This window comes from Hippoglossus hippoglossus, chromosome 16 (assembly GCF_009819705.1).
Source record: "Hippoglossus hippoglossus isolate fHipHip1 chromosome 16, fHipHip1.pri, whole genome shotgun sequence".
Taxonomy (NCBI): Eukaryota; Metazoa; Chordata; class Actinopteri; order Pleuronectiformes; family Pleuronectidae; genus Hippoglossus; species Hippoglossus hippoglossus.
This window is the reverse complement of record NC_047166.1, coordinates 23,507,338-23,520,768: the sequence shown is the minus strand read 5'-3', so window position 1 is coordinate 23,520,768 and position 13,431 is coordinate 23,507,338. Positions and strand designations below refer to the sequence as shown.

General features: G+C 43.7%; 2 protein-coding genes across 4 annotated transcripts in view; both read left to right on the top strand.

Annotated features, from left to right (window-relative positions):
• Positions 1–7,644, top strand: part of eif3ea (eukaryotic translation initiation factor 3, subunit E, a) — a 31,566-nt gene extending 23,922 nt beyond the window's left edge. Inside the window, exons 11-13 of the mRNA XM_034610940.1 lie at positions 5,632–5,734; positions 6,194–6,328; positions 7,472–7,644. Coding sequence (XP_034466831.1) covers positions 5,632–5,734; positions 6,194–6,328; positions 7,472–7,507 — 274 coding nt within the window. The 3' untranslated portion in view covers positions 7,508–7,644. The remainder of the gene's footprint in view (positions 1–5,631; positions 5,735–6,193; positions 6,329–7,471) is intronic.
• Positions 7,645–12,679: 5,035 nt separating this feature from the next.
• rspo2 (R-spondin 2) overlaps positions 12,680–13,431 on the top strand; it is a 58,163-nt gene continuing 57,411 nt past the window's right edge. The window contains exons 1-2 of one of the 3 annotated variants that reach the window (XM_034611949.1): positions 12,680–13,016; positions 13,125–13,316. The gene's annotated coding sequence lies outside the window, so the exon portion shown is untranslated. Of the gene's footprint in view, positions 13,317–13,431 lie in introns of all 3 variants that reach the window. The other 2 variants (XM_034611950.1, XM_034611948.1) reach the window with 2 other exon arrangements.

Here is a 13,431-nt window from a genome sequence, read left to right as displayed (position 1 = left end):
TTGTTGCTCTATCTAATCTGGGATATCAGATAATGCATGTTATTTTGTTGTTTTACCTGTTCATCATTAATATATGGTACAAATTTCACACTGATTTCAGAAAGCTACATTCATACTATGCTGCCCCTCGGGCAAATTGTGAACACTGTAAATTTGAGGCACGGTCTGCATTTCAAATATGGTCCATGAACATATGATGTTCAGTGGAAAGAGGGAACGAATTACTTCTGTTGACACGAAAATGATTGCATTGACTGTTACATAGAGCCGTGGAGGTCTGTAGTCAAGGTTGAACCGTGGAACATGATCAGGCCCTGTCGAAATCTCCAGTTGCAGATTGTCTGGAATTGATTAGGAGTCCTGGTTCTTTTTGGCAGACTTACTGCAATTGGATCCATTTACTTGTTAAGTACCACAAAGGTTAGTGGTAACACTGAAAGAGGAAGTTGAATGGTGATATTTCTACTTTTCACCTTCTTTCCGTGTCCCCAGCTCTGTTTGTGGAGGTTTCTGACACAGGAACACATATCAGGGGCAATTTCAGGGATTTCTGTGTTTATTTCTGGCTGTGTTATGACGATGGACAGATCATGTCTAGTCTTGACAGACACCCAAATTCCATGTCATTAGCACTCTGTCCAGAAGCCCTCTGTATCGAAGCGTGTACCCAGATGAATTTGATGGCTGTATTTAATGAGGACATTTTTACAGCTGTTGGCCATGATGGTTTCACAGATATTTAGCTCGCCGTGTGCCCACAGCTTTAGACACAAGAGTACACCAGAAGTTGGCGTAATTTAGTTATTTTGTGTAATAAAGGCTTATGTAAAATGTACTGGAAGTGAAAATGCGATTCAGCCTGCCTTGCACTCTTAATTGCGCGTACACACACACACACACACACACACACACACACACACACACACACACACACACACACACACACACACTTGACTTTTCAGTGTCCTGAGTGGGTTTCTAATCTAGCTTTTTCTCCCCTGTTTGATTTACAGGATTTATTACCTTAGTTCTTTCTTGAATGTTTCAGTGACGAGACCCTGCTTTGACCTCAAATGCACACTTGTCCTTTGACATCTTGAGTAAATGCTTGAGACGTGATCATTTGGGCATTTTCTTCTCCCCTCATCACTAGATTGTATTTGTACACAACAGCTCACTGGTAGTTGGAAGGGGTGTCTTGTGTATTTGGATGTAACACTGAGGATCTTTCCACCTCACAATTGAGTCATTAAAAAGACCACACGATCATTTCGGTTTCCCCGAAAAATCAATTTTACCCCAAGCTGAAAGTGAGGTTGCTCCAAATGGCTCAGAGTCTCCCAAACGCTATCATATGTTAGTGTTTAACAAAGGATTCATTTTAGGCAAGCCATGTTAAGAAGGGGGCTACTTTTGAGAAGGATCCCCCTTCCTCCTTCCTCCTTTAAGAGCGTTAGACCCCAATCCCTGACCCCTCTCTTCTAGTGTGAGGTTGGTGTTGAGACCCACAGGATTCCCCTAGCCTGAAGTCGAAAGCTCAGGAGCCAGAATGAATAAAGGGTCGAAATGAAAGTGATCCCTTCTCCCCCAAGGAAGGGGATCATGGTTGTGTAAAATAAAACCAGTCATGGAGGCTGTCTGCTCGGCTGAAGGGCCAAAGGATGTCAATAGTGTAGGTTGTTTGAGTCCGACCTATTCCCCCTGTCCTTCTTTTCTCTCCCTCTTTCTCCTCTTTTCTTGCCTGCAGTCAGAGGTTTAGTAGGGGTAGCTGCTGTAGACCTCTCTCAAAGACAATGGGATAAAGTAACCATGCTCTGATATACAAATGCCTTCCTGGGAGGAAAACATTGCCAGACTTTGTTGTATAAATTAGATTAGAGAACTTTGACTGGTGCGGTCCAGGGCCCTGGGCCTTTTGGGGTGCTCTCTGTTCCTGTGTTATGCTGCACAGATCACGTTTGGAGGGGTTAGGGGTTAGCTTAACTCCCCGTTGAGGAAACCAGATCATGTTTGTTTTGATCATCATATCTGACCTGGACTTGACTGACATGTGCCCCCACTTTAGTGAATTGTCAAACAAAACACCCAGTTCCCCTGCCCAGCAATCACTTAATCACAAGGGTAAAATCAGAACGAAAAACTATTTTCATACGAATTTGCCGTAGATTACTTGATTGTTGGTTAAATAAGTGTAGGGCTTTTCTGAGTATGAAGGAGTGCAGCTCATAATGTCCCTTCAACTTTGTTAATATTTGATGCAGGGGTCTGGGTCGTGTTTGATTTCATTATTTTGGAAGCAGTTGTTTGTCCAAATAGCCAAACCATCAAGTGTTTTTCATCAGTCGATGTGAGGTGCAACTGCCAGCAATCTAAGTGTAATAATTGATTCTGATTTTAAACTGGACCTTCATGTAAGAAAAGTTGTCAGCTATGGAATATCACCAAAATCAAAGGAGTTCTGTCATTCACTGATCTGGAGAAGATTATTCACACATTTATCTCATCCCTGTACGCACGTCTCTCCCCAAATTCTCTTTGCTGCTTCTGCAACCCATCCAAAATTCTGCAGCTATACTTCTAACTGGTTCCAAAACATTTCACCACAATATTCCCATTTTAACCTGACTACATTGGCTACTTAGGTCTTTTAGAAATTATTTGTATTTTTTATAACTTTTAAGGCTCTGTCCAGTTTGGTACCTTAGAGCTTTTCTCCCCTGTGACGTAACGTGCTACTTGAGACCTCAGAAAACATCAGTCCCCAAGTCTCGACTAAACAATGTGAATTTGATGTTAGAGCCCCCCAGTTCAAATCACTGTTTAAAAAACGTGGATAAGGCTGCTTTTAATTCTTGAGTCTGATGCTTCATCATCATCAATTATGTTTATTTTTTCAGTTTTAATAATGTATTTTATCAGTAGTTTTCCTTGTTATATTTGCCCTCCTCAGTGCCACTTTGTCTCTTTTCCTCCTTGTCTATTGCTGCTTTGTTCACTTTTTGTGTTTGTGCAGCAATTTGTAACTGTTTTAAAATAGAGCTTAATAAATAACAGTTTATTGTCATTGGTAACAATGCACCACTTGCTTGTGCAACATTTAGGACTGCAAACTAAAATCCTCAGTGTTAAAAGTGACACTCTGTGATTGCTGACATGTGTTCTCCATCACAGGCCAAACTTGCGTCATTAGACAGCTGACGCTTTTCCAAACTTGTTAGGTTCCCAATAATGATCCATTGGAGCAATTTTGTTGTCATGCATAATTTTATCCAGGTTTTTGACGACCTGAAGTATAATCAGATGTCCACCTCAGCTAGTGTTACTAGTTTTTTGATGGGAGTGACAGGTTGGTCAGTCTCTCGTTACCGTTTTCCCTCGTCTTTGCTGCAGCGATCCACATGAATCCACTCTAAACTGCTGTTTTTCTAACTCGTTATCCACCTCCTCCATCACCTCACTGTGGTGAAAGTGTTGAGAGAGATGCACTGTCACTTGGAGACTAAACCCTATGTTGCTCATTATGCTGAGGTAATGCTCTTTATTTGTTGTTTATGGTTTTAATGCCCAAACCAGACACTGACATCATTTCACTTCCCCTCTTTATGTGGTTTTGCCACCATTTGACCACGTGCTAGTCTTATTTTTTCAGTTCTAGCCTTGAGGTAAGACAGACATTATCACAAATCCCAAGTAAGATTACTTTTCACCAAAAGAATGTCTTGAATAAGTCAAGAGCGACGGGTGAAATCCGTAATGTTGGTGGGATCTGTTTACAGAGCCGTTGCGTGAGAAGTGGTGTGGTCCCTGCAGATTCAAGCTTACTCACAAAGTGTGATTAATGGACCAGGAAGTCATAATTAGTCGAGCAAATTTTTTTATAGGTCTTATAACCCCTTTTACTTTGTGTATACAAACATAGGCCATACACAATGACAAATTTGTATCTATAGTATTTGTGTTAGGTTTTTCAGGGCTGGCAGTGGTTGGTGTCTTGCTTTTGAGGTAGGGTTGCTGTAGTAATTGTCAGCAGTGCACAGAGGGGTTGGGGATATTTATTGGGGCCCTTATATGAAATGTGGTAGGCGTGGAGGGTGGTGGGGGTCAGACAGGAGGGAGGGGGCAGGAAATGTGGGGGGGGTATAGATGGGGGGATATCGAGGGGGTCGAGTTATTTTGAAAGCCACAAGGGAAGCCAGCTGCACTGGGTAAAGCTTTGGATCAAAGAATGCCAGCCACCCGCATACATCCCCTCCCTACGCTGTGACACATCCATGTCTCGCTGTATCAAAGAGCAGCCCAGTTGCCAACCTGGCTTTTATTTTGAGGGACAGTTGCTGGTTGGACCAGTGTGTCATGACAAACTTGAGTGGCCAGGCTGTGTCCTGGACATAGGAACAAAAAATGTGACCACAGAAGCCCACAACATGGGGCAGAGCTCTCACTTCTAATTGAGTTATTCATAGGAGTCTGTAAATCAAGCTCTCATTAGCAGAGGACCATTAGAAGTGTTATGGAGTGTGCTTCATATTACACACCTTTTGCCTGAAGGGCAACATGTTTGCCATTTATTAACACTGTCAAATGAAAATGGTGACTAGTCCTTTGGCTGCTAATGTTCAACATCCATCATAATGTGGTGTTAACTTGGTGCTATTACATATTTTACATAGACTGTTTATCGCTTCCAGACTGCAGCCCAGTTTAAGTAAAGTCCTGGTTTGCAACAGCCTAATCTTTTCCAGGACTCAACAACTGTACAGAATGTGTATGATTGGACACAATATAAATAAAAACAATTAACCAAATGTTTTGTTTCAGACGACATTCTCCACTAATATTATTCTTTTTATTCAGATTAAGCAGCTCTGTGGGGCTGTACTTCAGCAAAGCAGTGCTTTGAGCCAAATGTTAATACCAGTGTGCTGAAACGCTCATTGTTTGCTTGGTATAATGGATTGTTTAGCCAGTTAACATGCTAATATTTGCTTATTAGCACTAAACACTAAAGCTGCTTTCAGACATGCATTGAACTCTGGATAATCCGCTGTATGTGAGAACCCAACTGTCTGAGTCAGTTGCTGGCGGCATTCTCCAGAGTTTTTCCTGACTGCCCTCTAATAAAAACTCTGTAGAATGTCTGAGTGAGCCCACGTGAGAATACAGCAGGAGATTATCAGGAGGATTCTCAGCAAGTGTGTGGGCGCCTTGATGACGTTTTTAACAGGCGACAGGTGAAAAAGAGGTGTCATACAGGCAGAAGACGAGATTCGAGAGCTTTTGGCGATAAGAGCTGATGCTGGTGTCAATGGGCTGTTAACAAATACATGTGGTCTCTGAAGCAGAATTGTTATATTTCATCCTGCCTGGTAGTGTCAGTGGTAAACTGCAGAGTTGACAAACCAACATTGCCATCCATAAATTAAGACCATGTTAGTTTTCATGCATTGACAAACACCATACATTTTTACTTCCATGGCACCAGGGAGCTCATGACCATTGGATGCATCATTGGCCACTCCAATTAATTTTCAGGAGAATCTGAGCTCACCACTGTGACAGACCCCACTACCCTGTCTGTTGCCTTGTACCCAGACCCAGGTTCAAGCCCCATGTTTCTTGTTTCCTCAACAGCATGCTGGCAGACAAACTGAACATGACGCCTGAGGAAGCTGAGAGATGGATTGTGAACCTTATCCGCAACGCCAGGCTGGATGCCAAGATCGACTCCAAACTGGTGAGACCTTCTGTCTTCTTCCTCAATCAATTGGCTCAGTGCAGAACTAATGAATCAAAGCTTTTTAAACAGACCTTTGCAACTTGGTGGTGGTCGTGATTGTCATTGTCGCCTTCCAGAAGCTCCTACTGTGTATCTTGTGCAGGATAAAGAAGAATTATGCGTGTCCTGATTTTTGTAATTGAAGGGTAAAGACTGTCGCAACCACAATATCTCACCCTTGCTAGGACCCCTTTGTGAGGCTCCATGTTGAACCTACATGTTTTGGCATACACATCACGACAGTTCTCTGTAATCAGCAAATCATAGCCCAATCCCTCAGAATGACATGGAATTATGTGGATGTGCCCACAGTAGATGTGACTGGGACCATATGCAAAGTTTGTAGGATGGTGTGTCTGCGAGACCAAATTTAATTGGCTTTTTGGTGTTAATGTTAACCACTGTCCATATTTCCAGGGTCACGTTGTCATGGGGAACAACGCCATATCTCCATACCAGCAGGTGATTGAGAAGACCAAGAGCCTCTCATTCCGTAGCCAAATGTTGGCCATGAACATTGAGAAAAAGCAGGCCCACAACAGCAGGAACGAGGTGAGTCAATACACGTACTGTACATACAAAATGCACATAAGGCGCCGCTCCCAGCTGAAGCTAGTCATCCCTCCCTTGCCGATCAGATTGCGAGAAGGTCAACGTGAACCCGGGGCAGTTCAAAGCATCTCAAATGATCAGCTCAGAAGAACAAGGCTAAAGAATGTTGATGAACAACCATCAACAAAAGCTCTCTTTACACACGAAATAAGCCAGTAAGAGCAAGTTTAACAGAGCTGAGGCTTTCATCCCTCCATTGCTCTTCAAAGGCCTAATGACAAGGTAGATTCCAAACAACCATAAAACGAGGGCCTGAGCTCAGTGACTCAGCTCAGCAACTTAAATAAGATGGACCCTCACACTGGCTTTTGGTGAACATTACTCAAAGCCTGGAGTTCCCTGCACTTAGGACCTGTTGCAGATGTCTGGTTCAGGGTCCAGTCATCCCATTTAAGTGTGTTTTTGATGTTGACTCTGTGCGTTTTTAGTGGTATGTAGACGGCTCAAGTACTACAACTACACAGAATGTCATAATCGCACGCATACTGTGAACAGGAGCTGCGAGCGGTTGCTTCACACAACTCTGCAGTCGGTGAAGACATGCAGCGTCTGTCAGAGCAGATTGATGGGTTGGTTTGCTCGCCAAACACCTGACTGCACCAAGGCCACCGAGTTACAACAGCCATGTTAAATATTCACTTTTTAACTGTGCAGCTCTTTAGTGGCTGTGTTTTGATGTGCTCAATTACCCTCCTGCCTATTGTTTGAATATATGCAGGAGTGCTGCCATAACCTTGTCCTCATTAAGGAGTTTTTGTAATTAGACAAAAAGAGGCTGCAAACAACTCGCAGAGCACCGCTACATCCTGCTGTCCTCAAGGCTACAAATCACTTACATATAGAGAACATTAACTGCCATCTGGGCCGGCTGCTTAGGGTCCCTGTCAGCTCTCACAGCCACCCAGCGCTCACCAACAGAACACACACATTACACACTCCCGACAAGGAAAACATCAGTGCTTAACTGCTTGCACATGTATGTTACTTTTTCCCATTTCCCACAATCAACAACAAAAAGTTTTGATTTGTTTCCGTGATCCACAAATGGTCTAACTTAACTTTCTCTCCATGCTCTTCTTCCAGACCCCAAATTGGGCAGGTCAGGAATCTGGATTTTAGCGGCGCAACGGAGACGGATCCATTCTGCTCTTTGTTTTTACTACTTTTCTTTTTCCACACTTGTCTCTCAAGGAGCACAGTACTGTTTTGCACTTGGTACAAGTCATCAGCAGTTCAATAAAAGTGACCAACAAAACCATTTTCACCCATGATTGCCTTATTTCTGGACATTACAAATGGCAGTTGAGGTTTGCGTGGTCAGACTTTTTTGTATCAGTAATACTTGATGAAGTTTTAATGTGCGCAAGTGAGTCACTGAGTGGGACAGTTAAGACTGCTGTGTGTGATGCGGCTCATGTGTGTGCTGTAATGATGAATGGCTGTTTAGTCTGTTGGTTTTATGGTGTTTTAGTGGTTCGCTTCACCGTGGCAGGCCGAGACTCGCTGAGTGGGGACGTCAGCCGAAGGGGGCAAGCAGAGGTGATGTAGAGTTACCAGTGGTCACACTCTCTGCCAGTCATCCTGCCCATCTGAGGACATGAGGGAGCCATAAAGAACCATTAGCCAGACGGACACAATCTTTTTAATGTCCCACCCCACCCCCGCTTTCCTCTGCCTTCAACCTTCTCATAACTCAGTCCTGTGACTCGCCCTCCCTCCCTCCCTCCTCCATTGCAGTTGCTCACAAACAGGCCTTCATTTACTTCTACCTTCATGTAATTCAACCGTTTTTAAGGGGTTTTATGTCAGAACTACACCTGCCTTATTAGACTAAATCAGAAGTGCAAAGGGTGTCTCATCACTTGAATGTGAGCTTGACTCTACAAACATTCTGCTTAACCGAAGCATGAAGAAGCGAGACAGACTGATGATAGACATTTTCCTTCTCTTAAAGTTACCATATTTTGGCCATTTACAGGTTCATAATTTTAATTTGGTCGTCTAGGTTTACATGGCGCAATGATCGTCTGAAACGCTCCATTTTAGCTCTTGGCCCGCCTCCTAAAAAGCCCAGTCTGCGCTGATTGGTCAGCTGGCACACTGTTGTGGTGACTGGTCAACCACTTAGAGATAAACGCTTTATGGAAAACAAGCCAGGAGCACAAGCGAGGCGTTCAGGCTCCTCAGGAGCAGTGATTTAGGTGGGACGGACAGAGTTTGGCCTCTAACCCAGCAAAAAAACTTTTTACAAAATGTCTTCATTGAACAAATGAAAAGGGAATAACCCCCAAAAAAGGGTAACATAGGTACTTTAATTTCTTCCATTATATGATCAATCCTGTACCGTGAAGTTAAAATAAGAAAATATGCCTTTTTTTTTTTGTATTTTCAGTGAATCTTTAAATAAGTATAGTTTTAGCCAACCCACAAGATATCAAGACAATGTGACCAGAGTAAAGAGCTGTAGAGCCACTTCTCGGTACGGTTAAACATGCAGAAGAATTTACATTAGTATTCAGGATGCATACACTCTGAACCTTCAGCACGACTGTAGGACACGTGTCTGAGTGTTTGAGCTCATTACCTCCACTAAAGAGGTTATGTTTTCACCCCTGTCCTTTTGTTTGTAGGTTGATTTGTTTGTTTGCAAGCAACATTACACAAAAACAACCCAACAGATTGTCACAAAACCTGGTGAAAGAATGCGTTATGGGTCAGGGAAAACCCATTAACTTCTACTGGGGACCTTGATCGGGACAGATCCAGGATTTTTTTCCCACATGAACTTTACAAGATAGGGCATATTTCCACATTTCCACTATTTTCCCAGACATTAATTAATGGATCTCGATGAAATAAATCAGGCACGTATAGGGAACTGATATCCATGAGTGTGTGTGTGTGTGTGTGTCATTTAGTACAGCTTGATTGAATTTAAGGAGACTTGGGGCTTGGTGGAGGTATGAGCCCTTGAGTTTCATCCTGGTTTAGGGTGTTATTTTAAATAAGAAAAATTATAAAGTCTAACCTTTGAGGCTCCTGAAAAGCTGCTCTCAGAAGTTAGTTTTCTTGAACATTAGATTTAGGCAATATAAAGAAAAAAACGCGTCCAGTGGTAATACTTGGAGTTGAACAGTCAAACACAATCAGAACACTGCACCTGTTGAAGCCAGATACTGGTAAATCCTGATTTGTATTTTGTATCAGAAATAACCTCTTACCTGGAAAATACATATCACATGACCATTCACATACACTGGGCATGTGCAAGCCGGTGAAAACGGAGAGCAGGTGGCTTAGTTGCAAAAACTACCAAAAAGCAAGGAACTGCAATTTTTGAAAAGTAAGATGAGGGATTTCTTTTCCTGGACTGACGATGACGTGGAACTGTTACTGAAAGGAAGTGTTAGCAATGCTATGCAACCACCGCCGATAGACCAGTCGCAACTGATACAACCCGAAGAGGATATTGTATACATCAATGTGTCCGTAAGTGTTTCTGGAGTATGGGCCGACAAGAACTCTGGAGTAGTGTGGACACAGGCGTAACCGTAGTCGATGTGATTTACACATGCTACATGAACACATTAGTGGGCATATAGCTGAAGTCCAAATGAGCCCCACCCCATCAAAACAGAGAGAAGAGCACAGACACAAAGAAATAGGAAAATCTCTCGTGCTACAACCAGAGCTGTTTTGGGAGTACATTCTGTGTTAATCCTCAGACCCTATGATTTATTATAGAAGCTGGTTTGAGAAACAATTCTTTCACAGCCTGTTAAAAGAGCATATAGGCTACTTTTAATTTCACCAGCTCACATCTTCACATGTCACGTTACAGCAATTTTCGGAATTATTTTGACACACTTTGAAAACCTGGAATCCATTCCTCTGAGTCCAATGTTTTCAAGTTGCATATTAAGACTTGGAGAGTTGAAACTTTAATATTTTCATATTCAAAGACATATGGACTGAAACATGTAACAAAGAATTGCCCTTGAATGTGTGAAGTGTTCTCGCTTTCGATCATGTTGCACAATCTTCCCCAACAGTTGGATTTATACCTACTTCTCATGGAGCTGTATAAATTTCCCATTTCTTTCCCAGCTCAAGCTCCGGAGCTGCTCCCAACTGCACTTTGAGATGAGGGTTTTGTCAACTAGACTTATGGTGACTATAAAATTGTGTTTGTACATGTGGCCCGTGACGTTTTCCGCTTTGTTTGTGAATGTCGTGTTAGGTTAATTCCGTGCCTCTTTTCCATTTGGAGCCACAAACACGGAAAGTTTGCTAAGTATAACCTGAACTTTCTGGAGTTTGCTTCGCTCTCATCCTGTCCTTGACATTTTGGAGATTCTGACTCTTAAATGACCAGTCTGGCCTGGATCTTTGGTTTTCTCTTGTGTTTTTTCCCCCCTCATAGTCAAGTGTGACAGCAGCCCAGGCTGAAGACCATCCGGTCTGGAGCTCTGATGTACTCAGTGTATAGCAGCTCCCCTCATTGCTGTTATGGCACTGAGGGCTCCAGGCCAGACCATCCGAATGCTGACGTCACCTCCGAACCCCACCGACACCACCACCCCACCTCCCCTCCTCCTCTTTTCTGTGCACTGCAACGGTGAGGAGAAAGGGGAGGGAGAAAATAAAGTGATTGGTTTACCGGGCCCCCTTCTCCATGACACATCGTGAACATAAAAGTGCCTGAGGCCTAAATTATCACGTTCACCTTAACCGTGCACTTTTCAGATGTTGTTTTAGAGAGGAATCCAAACCAGCGGCACTGCCTGCGGCTAACAGCCCTCCTGACCACAATCCCTGTCACTGCTCTCATGGACAAATAAATAAACAAAGGCAGGACAAAGGTCACTATAAGTTTTGGCAAGGAAACAACCATGATTCCTCCTTTTTTTTTTTTTTTCTTTGTAACTACATTAGTTTCCCCCCACATATGTATTTTAAAATCAGTTCCAGTGATGAAATGGAAACTTTGGTTGTGTGTGTGTTTTATTGGACGTGTGTGTTTTACTGTCTTGAGGGTAGAAATCTCCTTTTCACTGGTTTCTTTGGTATTTAAAGTTTAAAACCAGCGTCTAAATGAACTTTAGCCGTTCTAACATGGGAGGTCTGAGTGATCTGAGGGCAGCCAGGCTTAAGGTAAAAATAGTTGGATTTTATTTTACAAAGGAAACAGTTAAACTCTTAGAATAATGCACATTATACATATATTTTGCTTTGCTTTGCTTTTATAAAGGACTGTATTTGTCCAGACCTCGCACTGCTGTGTAATTTTACTGACATGCACTAAAGAGCTCTCGCATGAAAATAATTTGCTGAAATAAATAAAAGATTAAGTGCCACACCTAGTGGCTGAATGGGGTAGAGCATTCACAGCGTGTCTCGTATCTGGGTGTGGAGCAGCGGCTGAAGGTGACTAAGCGATGTGACCTCCTGTGTTGTGGATTTACCTGCACATGAACTCATACAACTTATTTTTCTGGAACCGGCTGTCACCAACACCCCTGACACTTCTCATTCCTTCTGATTTTTTCAAAGAAATATTATCTGGGTGATCATTCTCTGCGCTGCTCTGCAGAGTTGACGCGCCGCCAGCGTTTGAATGTCACAGAAGAGGTGGATGGCTGCCAGCCTGCGCCTCATTTGTTTGCCCAACGGGTTAGTGGCAGTTTGTGACCGAAGGAGGGATCTCCTGCCTGGGCATGACCGCCTCACACGTCCCCGCTGGTGAGGTCGCACGGGTCAGTGTGAAAGACCCGGTGCCCGGAGGAGAAAAAAGAAAAAGAAACTGAAATAATTAAGTGAGTTATTCATGTTCCACAATTACAGCCTCTCCAACGATTATTATTGATTTCAAAGCAGGAGGAGAGGAGGAGGTGGGGGTGGGGGGTGGGGGGGGGGGGATCAAAGAGGCGTGACGGGATGGTTGACTTGCGGGCCCACCTCATTACGCACATTATGCAGATAATTGCTTTTTTGGCGAACCTCTAATTATTCAATAGGGCTATCGTCAGTGGAATATAACCGAGCCTAGATAGTGACTCGATTGACTGTGCAGCAATCTGCTTCGTTTGCTTCTGGTTTATAATGGAGGGAGGTCTCTGAACTTTGATTTGAAACTCCTAATACATCACAGCATCCATTAGAAAGACGCAGAGTAGGCTCATTACGCAAGGGAGGGTCCTTTTGGACCTGCATTGGAATATTAAAGGAATATTCTGGATGTTGAAGTAACACAACCAGAGAGAAGCTGCAATCACTTAGGAAACATCAACTTTACTTTCCTTGAAGAGTTTTTTTCCCCCAGCTTTTCCCGCTCACTAGGACCCAGAGGCAACCTCGCACCGGTGTGGGTGAGTCCACGGGGGTGGGGGAGAGAGAGAGGGGGAGACTAATACGCGAAATGTCATCTTCAACATCTTAAATAAGGAGGAAAAACACAAAACCGGAGATGTCCACACGTGACGGCGGCACGGCGCTATATGAGGAAAAAGGCAGCAAGCATCAGGACCAGTCGGGAGTCGGTCGCCGCGCAACCTCAGCAGCGCGCAGCACGCAGGGTCGCTCACTCAGCGCCGGCGCTTTTCCGCTTTAAAAAGAAAAGCAAACACATGTGAGTTTTTGTTTCCGCCGTTTCACGCGCCACACGGGACGAACCCTGAGTGAGGAAACGCAGGTATAAACGGAATCTAAAGCGGTTTTTTTTTTTTTTTTTTTGCAGAGAGGAGGAAAGGAAATCCCCCCCTCCGCTGCAGCTACCACCTTTTTTTCCTCCTCCTCGACCTCTTGAGCTCTCGTGGGGGACACAAGTTTCTCACACAAAAAGGGATGCTGCATGTTCCCGAGCCACACTTGCACTCAGAGGGGACCTAAAGTGGACCGGAGCGGGATTACACACTTCATCTGATGCAAGGTATATAGGCTGCTACAGCAACACGTTATCTCTCACGGAGCGGTTTTTGGCGACAATTACGCACGGCTCTTTTCTTTTGGAGGGGGGCGTTTGAGCAGTGCGCATTGCCTTTGCT